Genomic DNA, 27958 nt, shown 5'->3' with positions numbered 1-27958 from the left:
GAAATACTCTTATACTTGTGACTTAATAATACTTAATACCCATTATAATGTGATGAGTCTCTCATATGGTGTGATGTGTCTCTGAACTGCCATTAAGCTTCACAATTGCAATTCATCTTGTTAGCTTCTGTTCTAACTGTTCACCATCACCCTTCTGGCACCTTTATGAAGCAAAATCCCAATTTAGTCTTTGCAGAAACTTCTCCAAAGCCACTACCCATCCAGTCTCCAGAGACTAATTTGCTGATATTAAGGCACTCTAATGCGACAGCATCTCTAATAATTACCCACTGATTTGAAAATACCTGGTATTATTCTAACTATATTTTTATTGATTTGTATGTAACCATGCAGGATTTGAAATTATTAAAAGTATGGCAGGGGTGATATATAAAATCATCTATTGTTATTATAGGCTCCAAGAATTACTAACCTCAAATGAAAGTGAATGATCAGTTGGGAAACATCTAGTATTTTTCAGGAAATTTATAAACAAACAGTTTGTACACTCTTGTAATAATATTCCAAGGAGTAATAAGAGTTTCCTGGCTCCCATTTTGCCCTAAGATTTACATTTGACTTGCAATAATAAACCAATAATGTCCTTCTCACCGTATGAAGATATTCACGTATAATTACTTCACCCTGCTTTGACTTAGAAGGTTTACTAAGTAACAATATTTCAAGAACTTCCACAGTACACTGTGGGATGTGCTGACTTTCTTAAGCCCATTAAGTTACTGCCCTTTAAGAACTTTCAATTCATCTTGGAGTGTCAGGCTAAGAAAATTTCTCAAATAATGCCCATGTCTTCTTCAACTTTGAATCTTTGACATTTAGTAGCAATTGAAATGTGAATGAATGAATGTAAGGAAGGAAGGAACAGAGGTCAGGAGGGGATAATACTGACTTCAGTTTTGGATGTGCTGTGTTTGAGACATCCAGATAGAGGTATCCAGCAAATTGTTGGAAACAGGGGATGGCTGAGGATAAAGATTTAAAGTTGATAGTTATAGATGGAGAGTGGATACCACAGACATGAATGAGCTGGCAAAGGGGAAAGTCAAGAGAAAGAACTAGACATAGACATAGACACAGACTCAGAAAAAGAGTTGAGACCCAACCTTATGGAAAGCCTAGGTTCAGAGGCTAAGGAGGTAGAACTAAGAATAAAAATATAGAAAAGATGTAACCAAAGAGTAGAATAGAATCCTTTTGAAGTTACCCTAAATCCTGTTCAGGATTAGTATCACTTCACTAGAGATTTTTTTCTTTTCTTTCTTTCTTTTTTTTTTTAGTTGTTTATTCACTTATTTGTGTTGGCTGCTGCAAAGAGAAAAGGCAAAAATCAGGGAACAGACAGAGTACAAATGTCCATTCTTTCTAGAAGTTGCTGGGTTTTTTTAGTGGAACTTTAAACAAATCTCCCCTCTTCTATACCACCATTAAGGTCATTTCCCCCACCAACTCCCAGCATGTGCCCACAGGCATGCATACAACCACACACCACTTACCTGAATTCCAATCAGGATGCCTTTCTGGGGTAACTTAAATCCTGTGGAAAGCATTGCCTTTAGGAAAGCGGTATGAATACCTTCACCAAAGCAAGCCACCTGTTTAGAATAAATGAAAAAAATAAAGTAAAAGAAAGCAAATGATAGTCACCCAACCTTACCAAAAAACAAACACAAATGAAAAGTCAGAGACTCCTATGCTAGATTTTATTGAGTTACCAAAGGACCATGTAATCTGAATCCAGGGATTAAAAATCTGGCTAGGGCAGACGTATCTTGTGTTTTTAATTAAGCATAATGAATAAATAAGCAATTCTTTCTCTATCCAACAACACTCCATGGAGCAACGCAACTGGATTCTACTGTGAGATATCTGGATACAAATTACAGCTTCTGGCCCATCATATGGTGAGTTACCAAATGTTAATACGACTTAATGTTTAAATAACGGTATATGTCTTGTATGCTATGCAACAGGGCATGAATTCATGGGTCAGTAGCACAAATGCATAACTGCTGATCAATCAGTTAGGAGTCATTTCATATGTATGAGAAAGCCTTCAGAGAAATTCAATAAATCTATGAAAATCTCAAAGGAACTTGTTCTTTTATTATTATTATTGTTTTCATAAAATGAACCAAAATACCTTGCTACTAGTCCTGAATATTATAGCCTAAAGTAAAAAAAATTCCAAATTAACATATAATGTTGGGATATACAGAGGCTTCCCCTAGGGTAACTGTGCTACAATATAACTACAAGTCAAACGCCCACACTAACTACAGAACAAGTATATCTGAGCATGATAGGAGTAGATTCTGCCATGCACATTATCATTTGGCACGGGTAGAGAACCACCATTAGAGTAAATAACACTGATGGCTAAATTCATTCTTTAAGCAAATGACGACCTTACTGTCAAAGGAAAGTTCTCATGACTATGATTTTCAGTTGATCACCAGTACATGCTGCTTTTTACTCCACAGTGAACATTTTCTTTGGTCAAGAACTGGCTAACCAAATTAGTAATGTCACCCTAAGCTAACAGAACCCAAACCATACTGAAAGAACCTGGGCAATTCCATCATAAGTGCATATACAACCCGCAAGAGGTTTCAGCAGTTTTCTAAATAACATAAAAAGTAGTTAAATATGTAAGTAAAGATTAGGACTAACATTCCCACCTCACCACTAGGAAAGCTAAAGGTTTATTTAATCCCACAACAAGCCATTTTAACACTGAAAATGTCTCTGAAGCATAACTGAGATTTCACTAAGCTAGAATTATTATTATGATTTCAGTTATAAAACAGAACTTGTAATATTGTACTTAGTGACACTTGGAAATATGACTCTAATGGAAGAAGAATTATCTCTCTGTACTTCTGAAACAGATACAAGTAAGGGGGAGCTGAATTTCTAATTCTCTCATATTTTCATATTTCAACAACTCCAATAACGTATGTCTGGAGGCAGAATGGACATAGATACAGTACTGAAAATAGATTTGCCACACTAGAGAAAACAGCATGAAGGAAAACAGATCTCTCCCTGATGTGAATCCTGGGCTGGCTGAAAACAGCCCTGCTACTGAGTGACCAAGGGATCACGATGAATATCAGAGTAGCTCCTTAAACAGCAGAGAAATGTAATGTAAGTCCCTTGTTTTCAAGTTAGGTTTTCTCATCTATTAAATTAACAGAAGCAGCAAAGGAGCTAAGAGAAGGCAATCATCGGTCCAAATACGAACAAGATAGCCATTTATTCCTCACTGCCTCCCTTCCTGTTTCACTTGGCTTCTCATCACAGATCTTGCTTGCAACCAGGCAACCATATAAAATATCACGTATATGTTGCAATTAGGTATTTTCCCCTTTCAGGTTTTCCTCAACACCAAGAGGAAACAATGATGCCTCCCAGTCTGATGTTGCCACCCCATGGGCACTGATGAGAATCTGAAGACTGTACCTAGTAAGTCTGTCAAGGGCTAGGTGATTCATAAAATGTCCTGGCACTAACATGTAGGGAACTCTCTGGTATCTGACAGCTTTCTACAAGAAACACATTTCACATTCTTAAAGAAACCTTCAGGGCTTCCCTGGTGGCGCAGTGGTTGAGAGTCCGCCTGCCAATGCAGGGGACACGGGTTTGTGCCCCGGTCTGGGAAGACACCACATGCCGCGGAGCGGCTAGGCCTGTGAGCCTGTGAGCCATGGCCGCTGAGCCTGTGCAGCTCGTACCACAAAAAAAGAAACCTTCAGCTGACAGAGTCCTCAACACAAGTGAAGAGGGACATCCAGTGGCCAGTCCCACTATAGTTTTTAGATAATCCCCAAGAAGTTAAAGTTGCTTTTAAAGTGGTTCTGGGATTTTGCAAATATCTGCAGATCCCAAAATATTTTGGCCCCATTATCTTTCTGCTGCTGTACATTCATTCCACATATTGCTAGTAAAATCTCGATGATCTAATTTCATAGTAGCAAGGAAAGTTAGAGGCAGCAAGAGGTGCTGTTACAGAGAGATCTAAGAACCTTAAAATAAAAATACCTGGCAGATATTTACCTAGACATCTAGAGGAATATTTGAAAGATGTTCTCAATGTGTAATGTGGAAGTGAATGACACATGTTGAAATATAAGTGAGAATTTAGACTCTGGGCTACAAAAGTCAAAGATTTTTCCTCAGCTCAAAATGCCTAAGTCCTTTCAGACTTACTCTGATAGCAAAAGAAGTATCCCACTAACTACTTACTAACTTGCTTTACTATATTCAGATCATAAAAGCATATATTTCAAAGTAGATTTAATGAAAGTGGTCATGGATCATTAACTAGTTACCTCTCCAGTAGAAGCCATCTCACAACGCAGAATGGGGTCAGCGTCTCTCAACCGGGGCCAAGAAAACATTGGAGCCTGTCAAAAATAACGGGTAGGAAAAATATGTTGAGAGAAGGGTATAAAAGGTATAAACAAGGAAAAAAATATTTAGTGAATCATCTCTCATAGGGTTCATTTAGGCTACAGTAGACATGTAAAAAATTTCTTTGGTCCAAGCGTCTGACTTGAAAAGTGGCTTTAAACCTCTGTTCCAGGAATTTCTTGAGCTTTGGGCCAAAAATTGGGTTAAGTAATCACAAATTATTTCTGTAAATAGGGCCCCAGTGACCTGTCTAGGCCAGTGTTTCTAATCTGGCTTACACATATTCTTACTGGAGTGATTTCAAACGAAGTATATTGGGCACTGGTCTCCCCAGACACAGAGTTCAAACACACTTTTTCCTTGGTAGGCTTCTGAAACATTCCTCTTCTTGTTCTGATTATTTGGACTTGCAACAAGCCACATTGCCAGAAAGGTCTGTCTGCAAGCTGACTTCTGAGACATTAAACTGCTGTTGATACCTCTTTAAAAGCTTTGAGAAACATTCTGCTTGGGAACACTTTTGCCCAGAACTTTCATATGAGCTAGAACATAGATAGCAGTGCTTCCTTTTCATTTATTTTACCAATGCAATTCACTAAGAATCGAATTCTTGTTTCTTGCATATATCCATTTATCTAGCCTAGACTATACATCTTTGATTCTGGTACCCCTCTAAGTCATCATGGGAATTCTAGCTTGGGGTCATTTCACTGGGTCATCCTAAGTCAAGTTATCATATATTCCTGCCCTCTAGCCTCTCTCTATCTCATCTGTTGATATCCATCCACCTCACTAGGACTATATTAAGATTGACTTTGAATAAGTAATTTGACAAAAAAGTCAAGATTCATGCACAAGGATAACTAGGAAAGAAGTAAACTGAAAGATACAGTGCATTTCGAAAAATTCATATCTACCCCTCAGTATTGTTATTAGTTGGAAATTATTTCATACACATATGTGTGTGTATGTGTGTGTATATTCCTGTGGTTAAGAATAAAGAAACATGAATTTGAAATTCATATATACAATTTCCAGTGGAAAAATACTTTTCGGGACCACCTTCTTATTGGTCTCAAACAGTAAAATCCTATGTACATATATTCCCACTGAAAGCTTTTAACAATTTATGTTGTGTCACAGCTTCCAGGAATAAAATGTTACCCTCCCGCAACATAAGAGGTGACATTCCATCCCAGTGCACTATGAAATCCAAGGCATCCTAAATTATTAACTTAAATAAGATTAATAAATATTTTTTGATTTATAGCTTCAACTTAAAACTTCCACTGTAAAAGTCAGAAGTCAGAGTCTCAGCTGTAGCACAATTATGGTTGAGGTCACTAGTACACATAAGAGTGGAAACCTGCGAAGGCATCCAAAGTACGTAAACGTCACATAAATATATTATACAATATAAATTAATTTTTTGTATGCTTTATCTAAAGAATTCAAATATATTTACATAATATCTCACTAATCCTCATAATGTCCAGTGAGGTAGTTAAAGGTCATTATTATAAATACTCTGTTCATGGGTATACTGAGGCAGCTAGAGGAACACAATGGATTTATGATAAAGTTCTTATTCAAAATATACACATATACAGGCGTATCTTGTTTTATGATGCTTTGCTTCATTGCACTTCACAGATACTGCAATTTTTACAAATTGAACGTTTGTAGCAACCCTACATTGAGCAAGTCTATTGGCACCATTTTTTCCAACAGCATTTACTCACTTCATGTCTCTGCATCACATTTTGGTAGTTCTCACAGTATTTCAAATTTTTTCATTATTATTATATTTGTTATGGTGATCTGCGATCAGTGACCATTGATGTTACTATTGCAAAAAGATTATGACTCACCAAAGGCTCAGATGATGATTAGTATTTTTCAGCAATAAAGTGGTTTTTAATTAAGGTATGTACATTGTTTCTTGAGACATAATGCTATTGCACACTTAACCAACTACAGTACAGTGTGAATATAACTTTTATATGCACAGGGAAGCCAAAAAAATTGTGTAGTGGTCCGGAACCGAACCACAATATCTCCAAGGCATGCCTGTATTTGAAGTTAGTGAACAAACCTTAAATTTTCCTGGTCACTCTTCATAAAGGTGCCATCAGTTTCATTGCCCTCACAGTACCACTGTGAGAAAATTCTGCCACTAGAGAAAATAGGAACTAAGCCAAGGCAGTAAACATTTAACCACCACCACAAGGTAACACTTTTACAAGATTCATGCATTCCTGAAGTCTTAGCACAACTGAAGCCTTATCCCAAGAAGATACGTTCAGAATTTCTGTCTACCAACTAAACTGGCAGCATTATGCATCAGCTTCATAAATGTAGTTTATAAGTCACTCAGCTAGTTGGTTTTGAAGTTATGTAATTCTAAATATTATTTTAATTTTTGAAATGCACAATAGTTCACATAAAGTTGCCTGTATAGCAACTGCACTGCTATACACTGCAATATGCTATACATGCATGGCAATGCTATATATTGCATCGCAACTGCATTCAAAGCAAACATCATAATCCCGTAGTCTAGCACTTCAGTTACAAGGTTCAGAACGTATCAAGATTATTTTTGATGAAAAATTATTCCTTTCATTTCTTTGGAACTTAAAAAATGACTAAGATTTTTGAAAATATTACCTTAATTGCAACATAGTCAGCAGGAATTATAGGATGCTCCAATGTTGGAAGGAGTTTCTCATCAATGTTCTCTCCAATCATCACCTTGGTGGCCACATCAATGAAGTCTACCCCAAGGGTCTTGGAAACAAAGGGGAAGGATCGAGAAGCTCTCAGGTTACACTCAATCACCTGGAGAGATAACAAAATTCAAAAGAAGAGGAAGGATGGTGAGAGACAATGACAATATTAATATGCTCCTGGCCACTTTGGTTCCAGCTGTTACTGGGGCCCAGTCTTGCTTTGCCAGCCTCTTCCTTTTCTCCCCACTGCTTGACTTTTGCTAACTGGTTTCCTTTCAGTCAGTGTCCTTGAACTCTGACTTTTTCCCATCCCCGTTCCACAATTCCATCCCCACACACTCTTGACAGATTTGTTTTAATGCAGAGTTCAGATAATGCCACAGCCCTACTAGAAAGCCTTCAGTGGATTTCTACTGGCCATGAGATTAATGTCCAGCCCTTGAAAGACTTCTATCCTCTTGCCTCTATGTTATCTTGTACCACTTTTCTGGCCCCAGTCTTTCTTTCTAAGTTTACCTTCCATGATTTCCCTGGAAAAATAATAAACTGAGCTAGTCATCATCAGCTGGTCATTGATAAATTGAACTAGTCACTATCTCCTAAAATGTGCCAAATTTACCCACACATATTGTATGTGTACTGTCCTTTCTGTCTTCCTTTACTTGTCAAAATTCCAGCTATTCTTTAAGACCCAGCTTAAGTTACAAAATCTTCCTTGAAATCTTTTATGATCCACCCCAAATCAGGCATATGACAGCCAAATACATGCTCATACACATATGTGCAGGCACACAGACATACATACAGACACAAACACACACACACACACACACACACACACACACACACACACACACACTAATAGATAGGCTCTCTCTGTTCTGTGCCTCCGATACCACTTTACTTGTACCTTCCTTCTAGCAGCTATTATATTCTGACTTATGTTATAGTCATCTAAAAATTCATCTTCTCCCCAGTTCTCACTAAATCGTGGATCTTTGAGAGCAGAGACTGGGCTCTATACGTCTCTGTAGCCACCTTATGACTTTGCATAGTAGGTAAGGAATCAATATTGGTTACTGATTAGTTACATTAAATAAACTAACTTAACTAAGACTAACCTAGTTGACTTAACATTTTTTATTTTTTTGGTAAATGGTATCCAAAACAGCTTTCTTCTCTGAGAAAGTAAACTTCAGTACATGTAATTTATGACTATTCTACAGTAACCTGGACAGATTACTTTATGATAGTTACTGCATCCATCTATATTGTACTGAAGATGGCAGTCAGTGATCTTCTTTCCAGTGGATCAGAGTGCTTTTCAAAGCTGTGACTGACATATCAGTGCCACCAAGAGCCAGTGCTTTCAAACAAGGCAGGCATTATGTGCTGTGCAACTCCCATACTCAGACACAATCAGCTGCAGGGGTCTCAGCTGCTCTGTGGCGGTGTTCACAGAGAAGAGTACCAGAGGGACACAAACCAACATGACATAACACAGCAGTGGTGTCCTCTCAAACACCTTGGCATTTCTTACCAAGACCTCATTTCCTTTGACAAGAAACTGGACGTTGAATGGGCCAGAGATGGCAAAAGCCTTTGCTATCTTCCAGGTAGCATCCTTCACCTAGATAAAAAGGACAATGATACAGTGCTAAAGAACATTCCTTAGTTTAAAAACAAACCAACAAAAAAGATACAGCACCTTAAATTTAGATTTCTTTCAGTTCTCTTTACAAAGAACTACATCTCCACTGATAATAATAATAGTAATAGTAATCATAGAAGCCATTATTAGGCTTCTATTAACAAAGTAATATTTGTACCAAATGTACTAAATATTCACAACAGGATAGCAGGGAAAAGAACAAATAATCTTACAGGATTATCTTTCTGCCAAATGCATCTATCTACCTACAATTATATACTCTGGTTTTATTTTGAGGGCTAAATGGAATCCTTTCAGTCTAGTTGCTTTAGCACCAAAACTGCAGTCCAAACTCTGTGTCAATCTAATGACCTACCTGCTGAGAAGTGCAGGTCCTAAAATTACATGGTACTGCAAGGAGACCAGAGAGGTTTCTTTTATGTGCTTTTCTTTTGCCCTAGACTGCAAGGGTAGATATTATGGTCAGAAGGAAACATGTTCCCTTGCAGGGAGGCTCTGCGTGTCACATATAGGAATTCCTGTATCCAACCAGAGATAGAAGGTACTCATGCAAAGAGAGAGCACTGACTGCTGGAACCAAGAGTTCCTCATTCATTATTCTTACAAGAGTGGTTCAGCAACTTAGTCAGTTATAAAAGGAAGCAGAGTCCATGACACAAGGAGCTCTGAGAGATTTGGAAAAATCTGAGTTCTTGAGGTCATTTATCCTGATATAAAAAATTGAAGTACATTTGAAATCCCAGGATAGTGTTCCTTTATGTTGCTGCTGTTACAAAGCATCCTGCTACCTTCACATTCTAGAACAAAGTAAGACCTTCAGAATTCAGTCCAATGTACAACTAGCCAGACAGGCCTGCCTAGATTCTGATGGCAGGATTATTGGAAAGTCTCACTAAAAAAGCTAAGCCTAACCTCATATACCAGAAGACTAAAGGAACATCCCCAAGTTACTTAAGATGACAGAGAGGGACCTTCAAGATGGTGGAAGAGTAAGACGTGGAGATCACCTTCCTCCCCACAGATACATCAGAAATACATCTACATGCAGAACAACTCCTACATAACACCTACTGAATGCTGGCAGAAGACCTCAGACCTCCCAAAAGGCAAGAAACTCCCCACGTACCTGGGTAGGGCAAAAGAATAAAGAAAAAATAGAGACAAAAGAATAGGGATGGGACCCGCACCAGTGGGAGGGAGCTGTGAAGGAGGAAAAGTTTCCACACACTAGGAAGGCCCTTCGTGGGCGGAGACAGGGGATGGTTGGGGGGAAGCTTCAGAGCCACAGAGGAGAGCGCAGCAACAGGGGTGCAGAGGGCAAAGCAGAGAGATTCCCACACAGAGGATCGGTGCTGACCAGCACTCACCAGCCTGAGAATATTGTCTGCTCACCCGCCGGAGCAGGTGGGGCCTGGGAGCTGAGGCTCAGGCTTTGGAGGTCAGATCCCAGGGAGAGGACTGGGGTTGGCGGCGTGAACACAGCCTGAAGGGGCTAGTGCGCAACAGCTAGCCGAGAGGGAGTCCGGGAAAAACTCTGGAATTGCCTAAGAGGCAAGAGACCATTGTTTCGGGCTGTGAGAGGAGAGGAGATTCAGAGCACCGCCTAAACAAGCTCCAGAGATGGGCATAAGCCCCAGCTATCAGCGCGGGACACCAGAGACGGGCATGAAACACTAAGGCTGCTGCTGCAGCCACCAAGAGCCTGTGTGCAAGCATAGGTCACTATCCACACTTCCCTTCCCGGAAGGCTGTGCAGCCCGCCACTGCCAGGGTTCCGTGATGCAGAGACAACTTCCCTGGGAGAACACACAACGCGCCTTAGGCTGTTGCAATGTCATGCTGGCCTCTGCCGCCGCAGGCTCACCCCTCATTCCGTACCCCTACCTACCCCCCGGCCTGAGTGAGCCAGAGCCCACTAATCAGCGGCTCCTTTAACCCCGTCCTGTCTGAGAGAAGAACAGACGCCCTCAGGCGACCTACACGCAGAGGTGGGGCCAAATCCAAAGTTGAACCCCAGGAGCTGTGCGAACAAAGAAGAGAAAGGGAAATCTCTCCCAGCAGCCTCAGGAGCAGCAGATTAAATCTCCACAATCAGCTTCATGTACCCTGCATCTCTGGAATACCTGAATAGACAACAAATCATCCCAAAATTCAGGCGGTGGACTCCGGGAACAACTGTAGAGTTGGGGTTTACTGTATGCGACTGACTAGTTTTTGATTTATACGGTTATCTTAGTTTAGATTTTAGTGCATGTTGACACTGGTAGATTTGTTTATTGGTTTGGTTGCTCTCTTCATTATTTTTTTAAATTTAATAATTTTTTTAAAATTTTATTTTAATAACTTTTTACTTATTTTATTTTTTTAATTTTTTTTTCTTTCTTTCTTTTTCTCCTCCCTTTTCTTCTGAGCTGTGTACCTGACAGGGTCGTGGTGCTCTGGCTGGGTGTCAGGCCTGAGTCTCTGAGCTGGGAGAGCCAAGTTCAGGACATTGGACCACCAGAGAGCTCCCAGCCCCACGTAATATCAAATGGCAAGAGCTCTCCCACAGATCTCCATCTCAACACTAAGACCCAGCTCCACTCAATGACCAGCAAGCTCCAGTGCTGAACATCCCATGCCAAACAACTAACAAGACAGGAACACAACCCCAACCATTAGTAGAGAGGCTGCCTAAGATCATAATAAGGTCACAGACACCACAAAACACACCACCGGAAGGGGTCCTGCCCACCAGAAAGACAAGATACAGTCTCATCCACCAGAACACAGGCACCAGTCGCCTCCACCAGGAAGCCCACGCAACCCACTGAATCAAACTTACCCACTGGGGGCAGACACCAAAAACAACGAGAACTACGAACCTGCAGCCTGTGAAAAGGAGACCCCAAACACAGTAAATTAAGCAAAATGAGAGGACAAAGAAATACACAGCAGATGAAGAAGCAAGGTAAAAACACACCAGACCTAACAAATGAAGAGGAAATAGGCAGTCTACCAGAAAAAGAATTCAGAATAATGAGAGTAAAGATGATCCAATATCATGGAAAGAGAATGGAGAAAATACAAGAAATGCTTAAAAAGGAACTAGAAGAACTAAAGAGCAAACAAATAATGATGAACAGCAAAATAAATGAAATTAAAAATTCTCTAAAAGGAATCAATAGCAGAATAATTGAGGCAGAAGAACAGATAAGTGACCTGGAAGATAAAATAGTGGAAATAACTACTGCAGAGCAGAATAAAGAAAAACGAATGAAAAGAATTGAGGACAGTCTCACAGACCACTGGGACAACATTAAATGCATCAATATTTGAAATATAGGGGTGCCAGAAGAAGAAGAGAAAAAAAAGGGACTGAGAAAATATTTGAAGAGATTACAGTTGATAACTTCATTAGTATGGGAAAGGAAATAGTCAAAGAAGTCCAGGAAGCACAGAGAGTCCAATACAGGATAAATCCAAGGAGAAACACACCAAGACACATATTACTCAAACTATCAAAAATTAAATACAAAGAAAAAATATTAAAAGCGGCAAGGGAAAAGCAACAAATAATATACAAGGGAATCCCCACAAGGTTAACAGCTGACCTTTCAGCAGAAATTCTGCAAGCCAGAAGGGAGTGGCAGGACATATTTAAAGTGATGGAAGGGAAAAACATACAACCAAGATTACTCTACCCATCAAGAATTTCATACAGATTTGACAGAGAAATTAAAACCTTTACAGACAAGAAAAGCTAACAGAATACAGCACCACCAAACCAGCCTTACAACAAATGCTAAAGGAACTTCTCTAGGCAAGAAACAAAAGAGAAGGAAAAGACCTACAATAATAAACTCAAAAACAACTAAGAAAATGGTAATAGGAACATACATATCAATAATTAACTTAAATGTAAATAGATTAAATGTTCCAACCAAAAGACACAGACTGGCTGAATGGATACAACAACAAGACCCATAAAAATGCTGTCCACAAGAGACCCACTTCAGACCTGGGAAACATACAGGCTGATAGTGAGGGGATGGAAAAAGATATTCCATGCAAATGGAAATCAAAAGACAGCTGGAGTAGCAATTCTCATATCAGACAAAACATATTTTAAAATGAAGACTATTACAAGAGACAAAGAAGGACACTACATAATGATCAAGGGATCAACCCAAGAAGAAGATATAACAATTGTAAATATTTATGCACCCAACATAGGAGCACCTCAATACATAAGGCAAATACTAACAGCCATAAAAGGGGAAATTGACAGTAACACAATCACAGTAGGGGAATTTAACACCCCACTTCCACCAATGGACAGATCAACCAAAATAAAAACAAATAAGGAAATACAAGCTTTAAATGATACATTAAACAAGATGGACTTAATTGATATTTATAGGACATTCCATCCAAAAACTACAGAATACACTTTCTTCTCAAGTGCTCATGGAACATTCTCCAAGATAGATCATATCATGGGTCACAAATGAAGCCTTGGTAAATTTAAGAAAATTGAAATCGTATCAAGTATCTTTTCTGACCACAATGCTATGATACTAGATATAAATTACAGGAAAAATATCTGTAAAAAATACAAACACATGGAGCCTAAACAATATGCTACTAAATAAACAAGAGATCACTGAAGAAATCAAAGAGGAAATCAAAATATACGTAGAAACAAATGACAATGAAAACATGGTGGCCCAAAACCTATGGGATGCAGCAAAAGCAGTTCTAAGAGGGAAGTTTACAGTAATACAGTCCTACCTCAAGAAACAAGAAACATCTCAAATAAACAAACTAACCTTACACCTAAAGCAATTAGAGGAAGATGAACAAAAAGAACCTCAAAGTTAGCAGAAGGAAAGAAATCATAAAGATCAGATCAGACATAAATGAAAAAGAAATATGAAGGAAATGATAGCAAAGATCAATAAAACTAAAAGCTGGTTCTTTGAGAAGATAAACAAAATTGATAAACCATTAGCCAGACTCATCAAGAAAAAAAGGGAGAAGACTCAAATCAATAGAATTAGAAATGAAAAAGGAGAAGTAACAACTGATATTGCAGAAATACAAAGGCTCATGAGAGATTACTACAATCAACTCTATGCCAATAAAATGGACAACCTGGAAGAAACGGACAAATTCTTAGAAAGGTATAACCTTCCAAGACTGAACCAGGAAGAAATAGAAAATATGAACAGACCAATCACAAGCACTGAAATTTAAACTGTGATTAGAAATCTTCCAACAAACAAAAGCCCAGGACCAGATGGATTCACAGGTGAATTCTATCAAGCATTTAGAGCAGAGTTAACACCCATCCTTCTCAAACTCTTCCAAATTATAGCAGAGGGAGGAACACTCCCAAACTCATTTTACGAGGCCACCATCCCTCTGTTACCAAAACCACACAAAGATGTTAAAAAAAAAAAAAAGAAAATGACAGGCCAATAAACGCAAAAATCCTCAACAAAATACTAGCAAACAGAATCCAGCAGCACATTACAAGGATCATACACCATGATCAAGTGGGGTTTAGCCCAGGAATGCAAGGATTCTTCAATATATGCAAATCAATCAATGTGATACATCGTATTAAAAAACTGAAGGAGAAAAACCATATGATAATCTCAATAGATGCAGAAAGAGCTTTTGACAAAATTCAACACCCATTTATGAAAAACACTCCTCAGAAAGTTGGCATAGAGTGAACCTCCCTCAACAAAATAAAGGCCATGTATGACAAACCCACAGCCAACATCATTCTCAATGGTGAAAAACTGAAACCATTTCCTCTAAGATCAGGAACAAGACAAAGTTGCCCACTCTCACCACTTTTATTCAACATAGTTTTAGAAGTTTTAACCATAGCAATCAGAGAAGAAAAAGAAATAAAAGGAATCCAAATCGGAAAAGAAGAAGTAAAACTGTCACTGTTTGCAAATGACATTATACTATACATAGAGAATCCTAAAGCTGCTACCAGAAAACTACTAGAGCTAATCAACGAATTTGGTAAAGTAGCAGGATCCAAAATTAGTGCACAGAAATCTCTTGCATTCCTATACACGAATGATGAAAAATGTGAAGGAGAAATTAAGGAAACACTCCCATTTACCATTGCAACAAAAAGAATAAAATATCTAGGAATAAACCTACCTAAGGAGACAAAAGACCTGTATGCAGAAAATTATGACACTGATAAAAGAAATTAAAGATGATACAAACAGATGGAGAGATATACCATGTTCTTGCATTGGAAGAATCAACATTTTGAAAATGACGATACTACCCAAAGCAATCTACAGATTCAATGCAATCCCTATCAAACTACCAATGGCATTTTTCACAGAACTAGGACAAAAAAGTTCACAATTTGTATGGAAGCACAAAAGACCCCGAATAGCCAAAGCAATCTTGAGAAAGAAACACAGTGCTGGAGGAATCAGGCTCCCTGGCTTCAGACTATACTACAAAGCTACAGTAATCAAGATAGTATGGTACTGGCACAAAAACAGAAATATAGATCAATGGGACAGGATAGAAAGCCCAGATATAAACCCACACACCTATGGTCAGCGTATCTTTGATAAAGGAGCAAAGAATATACAACGGAGAAAAGACAGCCTCTTCAATAAGTGGTGCTGGAAAAACTGGGCAGCTACAGGTAAAAGAATGAAATTAGAACACTCCCTAACACTATACACAAAAATAAACTCAAAATTGATTAAAGACCTAAATGTAAGGCCAGACACTATAAACTCTTAGGGGAAAACATAGGCAGAACAGTCTATGACATAAATCACAGCAATATCCTTTTTGACCCACCTCCTAGAGAAATGGAAATAAAAACAAAAATAAACAAGTGGGACCTAATGAAACTTAAAAGCTCTTGTACAGGCAAGGAAACTATAAAAAAAGACAAAAAAACAACCCTCAGAATGGGATAAAATATTTGCAAACAAAACAACTGACAAAGGATTAATCTCCAAAATTTACAAGCAGCTCATGTAGCTCAATATTAAAAAAACAAACAACCCAATCCAAACATGGGCAGAAGACCTAAATAGACATTTCTCCAAAGAAGATATACAGATTGCCAACAAGCACATGAAAGAATGCTCAACATCACTAATCATTAGAGAAATGCAAATCAAAACTACAATGAGGTATCACCTCACACCAGTCAGAATGCCCATCATCAAAAATCTACAAATAATAAATGCTCGACAGGGTGTGGAGAAAAGGGAACCCTCTTGCACTGTTGGTGGGAATGTAAATCGACACAGCCACTATGGAGAACAGTATGGAGTTTCCTTAAAAAACTAAAAATGGAACTACCATATGACCCAGAAATCCCACTACTGGGCATATACCCTGAGAAAACCATAATTCAAAAAGGGTCATGTACCACAATGTTCATCACAGCTCTATTTACAATAGCCAGGACATGGAAGCAACTTAAGTGTCCATCGACAGATGAATGTATAAGGAATATGTGGCACATATATACAATGGAATATTACTCAGCTATAAAAAGAAATGAAATTGAGTTATTTGTAGTAAGGTGGATGTGCCTACAGTCTTTCATACAGAGTGGAGTAAGTCAGAAAGAGAAAAACAAATACCGTATGCGAACACATATATATGGAATCTAAAAAAAAAAAAAAAAATTTTTTTTGAAGAACCTAGGGGCCAGACAGGAATAAAGACGCAGATGTAGAAAATGGACTTGAGGACACGGGGAGGGGGAAGGGTAAGCTGAGACGAAGTGAGATATACACTACCAAATGTAAAATAGATGGCTAGTGGGAAGTAGCTGCATAGCACAGGGAGAACAATTCGGTGCTTTGTGACCACCTAGAGGGGTGGGATAGGGAGGGTGGGAGGGAGATGCCAGAGGGAGGTGATATGGGGATATATGTATACGTACAGCTGATTCACTTTGTTATACAGCAGCGACTAACACAACAATGTAAAGCAATTATACTCCAATAAAGATGTTAAAAAAAATGTACACAAATAAACATGTGTTGACTGATTAAAAAAAAAAAAAGATGACAGCCTCAAAGACAACACCTAGCATGCATATTGAGTACTGAGGCAGAGTCATTATTACTGGAAAGGTCTTTAAAGCAGTGGTTCCAAAAGAGGGTTTGAAAGAGATATATCATAAGGTACTATTTGAGGTGAGGGTAAGGGCAGACAGTGAAAGCATCGGTTCTAGAAAGTTCTCACGTGACTGCTGCATACCTGCTTCTGAGAAACATTGCTTTAGATGCTGCTCACCTGTAAGTGGCCCAAACATTAGAATCATCTGCAGCAGTAGTTAACCAAATGTGGTCCCCAGACCAGCAGCAATAGCATCACATGGGGACTTGATAATAATACAAATTCTGGGGGCCTGCTCAGAACTACAGATTTAGAAACTGGGGAGGAGTCTTGTAACCTGTATTTTAACAAGTCCCCCAGGTGGTTATGATGCATACAGTTAGAGAACCACTGCACTAGCATACAACCAAATGGGCTCTGAAGGGCAGTGAAGGAAATTGTCATCTTTAAAATACCCAGCAGACTCAGAGGAGGAAGTTCCCCTCAAAATTAAATTTTACCTGGGGCATGTGCTACTGCTACCTAGTTAAAAAAATGTTTTTAATGGGATTCCCTGGTGGCACAGTGGTTAAGAATCCGCCTGCCAATGCAGGGGACACGGGTTTGAGCCCTGGTCCAGTAAGATCCCACACGCCACGGAGCAACTAAGCCCGTGCGCCACAACTACCAAGCCTGCGCTCTAGAGCCCATGCGCCACAACTACTGAAGCCCATGTGCCTAGAGCCTGTGCTCCGCAGCAAGAGAAGCCACCACAATGAGAAGCCCGAGCACTGAAACAAAGAGTAGCCCCCGCTTGCTGCAACTAAAGAAAGCTTGCATACAGCAACGAAGACCCAACACAACCAAAAATAATAAATAAAATAAATAAATTTATAAACAAAAAGAGAAAATGCATAATAAAAAAAGACCCTTCACAATTCAGCCCCAATTTAAAAAAAAATGTTTTAAATCTTTCTCCCCTTCCACTTTTATTTATAAATGATGACCTTTTCAATGGCTCCTTGGCTGATGGTTTGTGTGGGCAGCATCAGAGTAGCATCTCCTGAGTGGACGCCTGCATCTTCCACGTGTTCAGAGATGGCATGGGAGATGACCTGGCCAAAAGAAGATTTGCAAAAGAAGTGTCAGCTCTTCTTCAATGAATTTGCAAAAGAAGTGTCAGCTCTTCTTCAATGAATCTACTGCCTGACCCATCCCCCTAATTCTAACAGATGCCTCCAGCATTGAGCAGTTTCTTTGCTAAGTCTCTGATGAGAGGAGTAGAAAGAGCTGCATAGGTAGCGTCACCAAGCCTCCCTGTGCAGTGACAGATCACCTCTAAGGGCAGCTGAGAGTGTCTGAAAGCTTACCTCCCTCTTCCATTGATTAGAATTGTTATTAATACCAGGAAAAGAAGGCAACTAAGCCAACTCATAATGACTTTTAAAAATGGATAGGAAAATAAAGCATTTGGGGGGCACTGGAGATAGCTTTATCTTTTCCTTCCAGGTTAAGTTTTAAACACTGGAAAAGAAAAGATGGGAGAGGTCAATATCTAGCTTAGGTAAATGTCATAACTTAGATGGATCAGAAAGAAAATGTAAGATCTAAAGATCAAGAGATCTTTATCAGCCCCACACGCTAACCAACTGAGCTAACTGGCCACCTACAAGAGATCTTTAAACTGAAATTTGAGACAGGAAGGAAGCAAGAGGAAAATATTCTTGTCCTCTTTGAGAGGTAAGAAAACCAAGGCAATATAAGAATAAATAACCCAGGTACATGTGACTGCTATGTGACCAAGTCAGGATTTTGAACACTTATCTGTCCGATTGCAAAGTTTATGGTCTCAACCACAATAACCTGAATGTTAACAGTGTGTGTGTCTTTGGAAAATGATAAAGCTGAGAGTGGGGGAGAATAATTGGGTGGCTGTAAAAGACTTAAATAAATTACAGTGAAGATTTGTTTATCAGATTTATAGATGATTTAAAGCAGAGTGACATTTGAGTCCCAGTACTCCTGCTGTCACTTATGAGTTCTGTGACCTGGGTGAGATACTTTATCTCCTTAGCCTTGGTTTCTGATAAGATAGGAATAACAATGGTATCTGCCTCACAGAATGTTTGTAAGGATAAAACAAAACACATAAACAGTGCCTGGCAGGATATTTAGTGCAGAGTAAGCGCTCAAATTTTTTACACTGTCTAGAAATGGGGAGGCAACACCTCACTGAACTCTGAAAAAAAGTTATATGTCTGAAGTACTAGGTCCACTTCTGAGTGTGACTGTTTAAAAGTTATGTGAATAACCTGGAACACTTCCAAAAGAAGGAGTCCAGGATGATAAGCAATGGTCAAGGTCTAAGAGAATCTTAGGGCAGGAGCATATCCTAGCAAAATGGAACCAAATCAGGCCAACTGACCAGCATTACTTTACCAGCACAATATGTGAAAAAACATAAATATCTGTAGGCCAGTCTTACATTCTCCACTTCCACATTGGTATGATCACATTCCTCTTATTTTATACCTCAGTCTCAAATACATAAATGTTCAAGTGGGAAAGAATATACATATGTTCCATAACTCTGGAGGCCAGCAGGTCAGGGATGAAAATTCTAGGTAAGCAGATCTTAGTTCAAGAGAAGGAATATATTGGATGTCCAAGAAGTAAAAGCAAAAACAGAACAAAACAATATATATATGTCATCTTACAACTTTTTATGCTCTGTATAACCAAGAGTTAAACAGAAAGCAAATGACCACTTTCCAGGGTTATTGTGAAGAAAATTCTCATCCTTGGGGAGTAAGGGGTTGAAATAAATGATATCTAAGGGTGCTGAAACTCTAGATTATAGGATAAGAGGTCATCCTTACTATATATATAGTATTTTTTTGAAACAACCTTGATTTGAACTGTTAATCTGGAAGAGAAAAAAAAAAAAAGACCAAAACAAAGAAACAAAAAAAGCTTTAACATGCTTTATTAGTACAACTTGAAAACTAAAGGAAAGAATTCTTATACTTTCATTTCTCCCTGAAGTTTGAGGCATTCATTGTATTAGTGATACAAGATGTGATACGGTGAGCCAATTTTATGTTATTATCTTTACCCACCCTACTCTGTTTAGTTCTGCTTTTATTAACACAATAAAAAGGAGAAGGATGGAAAAATCAAGAGAGAAGAAAAACTAGGGATTCAATTAGGAACTTCAGAAAGAAAAGTATTGGATGTTTTTCTAATATCCATTGAAACAAAAAAGGAAACACCAAGACAAAAGAAAATGAGAGAGAAAATCTATTCAAAAAGAACAAGTACAGGATGATAATTTTTAATATCTTCAAAGAGAAATTCTAACAGTATGAAAAGCAGAAGATACGATACCCATGACACATCAACTGAATTGTCAGTGAAATGGAACAATTTTTTTGACTGAGCAGACTTGTCCATTATTTTTAGAGACCTGTTTTGTAGAAATCACGAACTCTAATCTGAGTTACGTTTCTAAATTGCCAAGAGAAAAATTCTGATGGGAAGGCAGGAAGAGGGGGTGGGAGATAAAGCACTTACTCTTCCATCTCTGCCAACAGCATCCATTTCCACTTCCCGGGCCCCCTCAATAAATTTTGTCAGCACCACTGGGTGTTCCTGTCACCGAGGAAAACAGAAGGGCAGAAACTTTAGCTGAAATTACATGTATGGGGTCAAGTAAATCGTGTACCTTAAGTCAGCACCACGGCAATACTTGAAAAACAAAACAATGCTCAACATACTACACAAACTCGTTAGCCAGTTTGTTTGGTGAGAACACGGTCATTCTCTGCTAACAGTGAGGAAGAGGAAATCTTTCTCCAATTTTCAGTTCTCAGTGAATTGAACATGAGTTTTGAAATTTCAAACATCGACTTCTAGGTGAGTTAGAGAAAAGAGGAGGCTAAGGAGAGGGCAGAATGAGGTTGCTTTTCTGTCTCCAGACTTATAAATATCTCTCTATTTTATTTATAATTATATATCAGTATTGGTTCAGGTTTTTCCTCTCTTCCTACACTTATCTTTTCTAAGCACTACAATGCCCTCCGTTAGTTCTCTGTATGAGAATTGTGAATGAACTTAGAAGGAGAGCAGCATTTTGTTTCAGTTTTATTAGGCCAAAGATGGAATTATTTACATGGAATTGACATGCTTTAAATCACTTCTAAAGTGTGACATTTGTGACTGCAAAATCAAACATTTTTCTATATAAATCTTAAAATGTTCTCCCTCTCTCAGCTGTTTCAGACCCCTTATTATTCTCGATGTTCTTCCCACACTCGGTTCCTTCACGACAGTGCTACAATGCCCTCCGCAGCTTGATCACTAGGTGCTTTTCCAGACTAAAAGAAGTGGTTGAATGAAGGCCTCCAGGGTTTAGGCATCTCTTCTCCCCTGCCCCAGGCACCAGCAACCGGCACCACTTGCTGTTTTCTTACCAGACCCTGTCTTTACCTGTCTCCATGCCTCTCTTCCACAAAGGCACTCCACCTTCTCTCCTCAGCTTCATCTTTCAAATTTCAACCCATGCTTCAAGGCCTAGCTTCAATGCCACCTCCTCCCTGAAGGCTTCTCTGAACATGTCTTTTTGCTCTGAACACTAACTCCTTTTGGCCACTACCTTGAAGTTTATCATCTTATGCATATGTGTTAAATATATCTAAAATACAAGCAAAAATAAACAAATGGGACCTAATTAAATTCAAAAGCTTTTGCACAGCAAAGGAAACCATAAACAAAACGAAAAGAAAACCTACAGATTGGGAGAAAATATTTGCAAATGATGTGACTGACAAGGGATTAGTCTCCAAAATTTACAAACTGCTCATGAGGCTTAATATCATCAAAAGAAGCAACCCAATCAAAAAATGGGCAGAAGACCTAAATAGACTTCTCCAAAGAAGACAAACAGATGGCCAAGAGGCACGTGGAAAGATGTTCAACATCGCTAATTATTAGAGAAATGAAAATCAAAACTACAATGAGATATCACCTCACACCAGTCAAAATGGCTATCAGCAAAAAATCCACAAACAATAAATACTGCAGAGGGTGTGGAGAGAAAGGAACCTTCCTACACTGTTGGTGGGAATGTAAATTGGTACAGCCACTATGGAGAACAGTATGGAGGTTCCTTAAAAAACTAAAAATAGAGCTACCATATGACCCTGCAATCCCACTCCTGGGCATACATCTGGAGAAAAAGATGGCCCAAAAGGATACACACACCTCAATGTTCACTGAAGCACTGTTTACAATAGCCAAGACATGGAAGCTACCTAAATGTCTATTGACAGATGAATGGATAAAGAAGATGTGGTATATTTATACAATGGAATATTACTCAGCCATTAAAAAGAATGAAATAATGCCATTTGCAGCAACATGGATGGACCTTGAGACTGTCATACTGACTGAAGTAAGTCAGACAGAGAAAGAGGAATATTGTACCATATGCCTTACGTGTGGAATCTAAAAAGAAATTATACAAATGAGCCTATTTACAAAACAGGAACAGACTCACAGACTTACAGAGCGAACTTATGGTTACCAGGGGGGAAGGATGGGGGGAAGGGATAGTCAGGGAGTTTGGGATCAACATGTACACACTGCTGTATTTAAAATGGATAACCAAAAAGGACCTACTGTATAGCACAGGGAACTCTGCTCAATGTTATGTGGCAGCCTGGATGGGTGGGGAGTTTGGGGGAGAATGGATACATCCATATGTATGGCTGAGTCCCATTGCTGTGCACCTGAAACTATCACAACATTGTTAATCGACTATACTCCAATATAAAATAAAAAGTTAAAAAAATGTAATATATCTTATCTCCTTTAACAGAACATTTTAAATAGAAGTGAATTTTGTAAAAAAAATTCAAAATAACCAATGTCTCAAGCCATAAATAAGCTTCTCTCTTCTTAAATTTATTATTAAATGAAGAAATTTCCCCCACTTCCTTTTCTTCAAAGTCCTATCAGACATGGAAAATTTTTTTCATCTCTGTTTCTCTTTTTTAAAATATTGGATGTTGACTGTTGGCAGGCCTGGTAGAGCTGTGTTGAGACTTACGTGGGAATTTTTCCATATATTATAATAACAATATAACTGCAAACAAAGATAAAGTTTAACAGCTGTCTTAGTCTCTCTAGTCCAGCCTAAGACAGGGGTTCTTGTTCAAGTGATTTATTGAGGGAGTGAGAAAAGCAGGATGGGGCAGCAGGAAAAAACTAGGAAGTTCGTGGTCTCAGTGGGGACTGGATTTGGCCTTACCACAGAGGGAGCTCTGAGTTGCAGCACAGAGTAAGTCCCATCTTAAGGCAAAGGGCAGTCACTGTCCAGCATTTTGAGCGTGGTGGTAAGGTGAGGTATCTTGCCTCCTGGTTGACAGAGGCTCCCATTTGACTGAGAATAGTTATCCTGAGAAGTATAGCTAGGAGGTGTCATCAGCTACCACAGCAGTTGGGGGATGGGTGCCCCCACTGGTAAAGGGATCTAAGGGGGGCAACAACAGCATCCTCCATCCTGGCCAATTGAACACATTTATGAAATAGCCCTTAATATGTTGAGGAAGAAAATTTCTTAATACATTTCAGTCTTTCAGCAACATTATACATTGTTGGCCCTCTTAAAGCACTTCTTTCCTTAGGTGTCCATGATCACCTTTTCATATTTCTTTCTCAGGCTCCTTTGTGGTTCTTTCTTCCCTGCTCAGCCATTAAATGCCAGTACTCCTTTCATCTCTGTCTTAACTGTTCCTTTTCCTCTATACTATCCCAGGTGATTGCTTCCAATCTCAAAACTTCAATTACAATGATACGCTATTGACTTCCAAATCTATATCTACATCTCTGTCTTTAGCCACGATCTTGATCTTCAATTCCAATTCTATGTAACCCTCTGCTTTCAGAACATCTCTACTTGGACTTCTCACAGGCATCTCACATTCAAAAGGTCAAATATTACATATATGATTTCCCCCTCTAAAATTTCTCCCTGAAGTGTTCCTTGTTTCAATAAATGGTACCACTGTCCATCCAGCTGTCTAAGGCAGAAACTCAAGAATCATCTCTTATCCTCTCTCACCCTCCACCTCCATCCATTCACAACCTCAATACACATTCTCAATATTTCTAGAACATATGCACTTCTCTCCATCTTTACTACCATTACTCTGATCCAAGGCACTGTCATCTCTACCCTGAGCTATACAACAGCCCCTTAACCTCCTCCCATGAATTCAGACTTGTCCCAGATTTTACTCTCTATACCATAGAAGAGTGATCTTTCTTTTTTTAACTTTCAATTGCTCTTTTTTTTTTAGTTTAAGTATAGTTGATTTACTCTATTGTGTTAGTTTCAGGTATGCAGAATAGTGATTCAGTATTCAGAAAATATGACTAAAATCCACCTCAGTATATAACTGACAAGGTTCTCTTTATCTGCTCCTTGTCTTTCTGCTTTTCTACCATCATTATAATCAACACTCCCCACCATGTTTGGCATCCTAGCCATATAAGTGAATGCTTTATCAGTTTCTAGAAACTTCATGCTCTTTCTCAGCTTCAGGCCTTTACATATGCTGTTCTTTCTTCCTACTCACACACAATGTAAACCTTTTAACTCTGAATCAACCATTTGGAGTCAATTTAAAAGTCCCTTCTTCAAGGACTGGACCCCGATACTTTTACACTCTCCTTCAACATCATGTATTTTCTCTATTGCAATGCTCATCATATTTAATTATAATTATTTGATGTCTGATGTCCCTAGTAAAGAGAGTCCTCTGTGAGACTATCTTTTCATGAATGTAACCCCTGATATTGAGAACAATGTCATTATATAGCAGGTGCTAAATATGAATGGATACATAAATAGATCAATGATTAATGGGGGCTAGTTTTACTCTAGATTCACTGAATTGAGAATCCCAGATTCTGCTGTAGTTTGATGGGGAGACTTGAACCAGAAGTACTCCATTAAGACATCTCTATTATAAAACTTTGGCCCTGTAAGGATTCTATCCACCTGCTAGCAGAAAAAAAATATTTAAAAAATATTCTACCAAGTAGAGGCCCTATAAGATACACTGTCCCAGACAGAGAACACCTGCCTCATCACTCACATGAGACCAGCTGGGTCAGGCTGCTGGTTTCTCAAAAGATGAGTGTGGCAGGACCCCTTGCAGGGAGTGAGATAGAGAAGAGGACAGTATCTCACTCCAGAGCACATTAATGAAAACTGGCCCTTTGGAGAGAGTCCCTCCTCAGTTATCTGACTTTCACACAAAAGTGAATTCAAAATCCACTTGGTTTCTTTTTTATACTCTGTCTCTTCTCACTCTTTATCCTTATGCACTCTTTTCACTGACCAAATTTCCTTGGGGAGCAACTGCCACGCAGAAACGAAGCCCAGCTTCATGTGTGCAGGAACAGTCCATGCTCTTTATTCCTCTTTCAAATGCCTCTGATTTCACTCTTTGGCTCCCTCCAAACTCCACTTGCCTAACATCAAACTCTTCTCTATGAGTTGTGTTTTTTCTCTCTCTCTCCTTTTTTTTTTTTCTTTTAGCCCTATCTAGCTTTAGAAAGCTTTTAAAAAGAAAACATTACTTTTATCCTCTACAGTACAAGGTCTGCAGATCAATAACCCCACTGGGTAAATCTTAAATGGATTACACTCAGGTAACGCCGAAGGAGAAAGTAAAAGCTGGAGCAGTGGAGAAAGCTGGTTGAGTGAACACAGAATTATAAACATTTTTATTAACTTACAAATGGAATGTACCAAAATGAAAAAAATCAATAGGTGAGTGAGGGGATTTACTATTGAAGTTGCAGGATTGACTAAGGCAAAGAAAGGCTCTCCAGGTGTGAGAATTAAAAATCAGGGAAGCCTTCACTTGTGCGTGATGACAATGCTTGGGCTGCCCTTGAGGCTGGGAATCCCATGGATAACTTGACCAGCATCTAACTCATTAACAGACAAGTTTGTGCTTATTCAGCCTTGCTCTTGGAGACTAAAATCGTATAAATCTCTGTTCTGATCAAATATTCACTGGTCTTCCTCTTCTTCCACTAACCCTAAGGATCCAAATATAATTAAATGCATATGTGTTTTCTCATTTCTATATTTAGGACTATAATGGGTAGAAGAAAAAAGGAAAAACATCATAACATCCTGTGCAAAGAAAAACAACATAAAAACAAGGTAGCAATTAACAGAAAAGGTAAAAGTCACCAGAAGGAAATAGGACACTACCTGAGAGACTCTAGTGGCCTCCTCTAGGAATTTTTTCATCTCATCTTCGGAGAATACCACATTCATGGCAGACCCACTGGGTAAGGAGGGGGAAAAAAAAGAGGTCAGTTTCTTTTACCACTTCAGAAGTAAAGCATGCTAGAATTGATTGCTTCTCAGAACAGTTCCAGGCAACCTCTAGTTCCAGACTAGCCTAAGTAAGAAGGTGTCTCTTTCTACATTGAGACTTTATGTAATCAACAGGACAATCAACCAAAGTAAAAAGTCCCCAAAGTTGGGGACGAGGAAGGGGGGTGGGACATGTGATAATGCCCAAAGAGAACCATGGTAGCTCTTAGCAGTGGCACATCCCCAAGGTCCAGCCTTTCTGATTTATTGTTTTAACTCTCTTCTGGTTCCAGGTAACACTTATACTGTAACAGGATTCATCCCAGGATCTAGCTTTCTAAACTTGTGTCTTCAGAGTTCATTACCCATAGCTGATCTTAACCCACAACTATGCTGTCAAAGCAGGTCATTCTACTATCTCAGCTGGGTTACTAAAGAATCAACTTTTTAGTAACATTTGCAAATATAATGTACGGTATCTGACTGAAATGTATTCAGCTGTGTCCTTTCAAATTCTTGAGAAAGAATACTATCTGAAATCAATTTACTCTGAATTTTGGCATTTTCAGAGTGGGATGGGAGGGGAGGAAAGAAGGAAGACTAAGCAGAAGGGAAGAAATAAGGAAGAAAAATATCACTTTCCACTTCCTTTTAAAAGTAACTTTTTCTTTACCTTTTCTAGTATATTGCAAATTTTATGCTTGAAGAGCTTTCAATTTCTTCATCTATTTAAGACATGAAGGCTAAGGTCCTAAAGACGCTGATAATTCACAGTATAGGGAACTAAAAGAAAGATACGGATCGCAATGATGTGAGGGAGCACAGTAGTCAGAGTGACCCCCCCTTAAGTGCCTGTGTTGTTTAAATTAACGTACATTAACACCTCAGAGAAGCAGTAGTATTGGACTGTGGTTTACACAGAATGTCACTTAAAGAAAAAGGAAAGTTTCCCACCTCACTTGAAATTTTTCATTATTTTAAAGGATCCCATCTCACATTCCATTTACACTTTCAAATTGTGCACAACAAATTACGTTTCTCTTATTATCCCCTGTTCAGTGAAGTAGCTCTTTATATGTGGTAACATCTGAAGAGAGTGACAATTGACGACTTCTCCTTTGATGACAGAACTTAGTTTCAGAGTTTATTATAAAAGACACTGTCCATGAACTCCAACATTGTAATTCATTTATTTAAAAAATCTAATCTCAAAAAAAAAAAAAATTCAAACCATAGGCACCATCGGAAGGTGCTGACAACAGTCAAAGATAAGCTGTCATTTCTGGGTATCAGAGAACAGATGCTGGTGAGAGATATCCCAAGTTTGTTTTGTTTTGTTTTTTTAAATTGTCCTCTTCTCTAATGTAAAGCTATCCTCCTCCATTTGGCAAGGAGATGCCCTAAGCCATGCTCCTAAGATGTAGGATTGGAGACACTGTGTTGTCACTCCCTGAAGGAAAAGCATTAGGCTGAAGAACTGTGCACAGGTCTTCACTCTGGCTGTGTTGGTATGGGGATTGTCGATGGATTTACAAATTACTACACATCAAAGCCTAGTGCTGTTAGCATACAGAATGCAGTTCTGTGTCTCCTGACTTTTAAATAATAGTTTTA

General features: G+C 38.8%; 1 protein-coding gene across 1 annotated transcript in view; it reads right to left on the bottom strand.

Annotated features, from left to right (window-relative positions):
• CPS1 (carbamoyl-phosphate synthase 1) overlaps positions 1-27958 on the bottom strand; it is a 142669-nt gene that overhangs the window by 9744 nt on the left and 104967 nt on the right. Inside the window, exons 28-34 of the mRNA XM_004262765.4 lie at positions 26237-26312; positions 20515-20592; positions 17949-18056; positions 8707-8796; positions 7105-7275; positions 4353-4427; positions 1515-1613 (exon numbers count right to left, since the gene is read on the bottom strand). Of these exons, the coding sequence (XP_004262813.1) occupies positions 1515-1613; positions 4353-4427; positions 7105-7275; positions 8707-8796; positions 17949-18056; positions 20515-20592; positions 26237-26312 (697 nt within the window). The remainder of the gene's footprint in view (positions 1-1514; positions 1614-4352; positions 4428-7104; positions 7276-8706; positions 8797-17948; positions 18057-20514; positions 20593-26236; positions 26313-27958) is intronic.

Source organism: Orcinus orca, chromosome 7 (genome assembly GCF_937001465.1).
Source record: "Orcinus orca chromosome 7, mOrcOrc1.1, whole genome shotgun sequence".
Lineage (NCBI taxonomy): Eukaryota > Metazoa > Chordata > Mammalia > Artiodactyla > Delphinidae > Orcinus > Orcinus orca.
The sequence above is the reverse complement of the archived record's forward strand: the minus strand, read 5'-3'. Positions and strand labels throughout refer to the sequence as shown.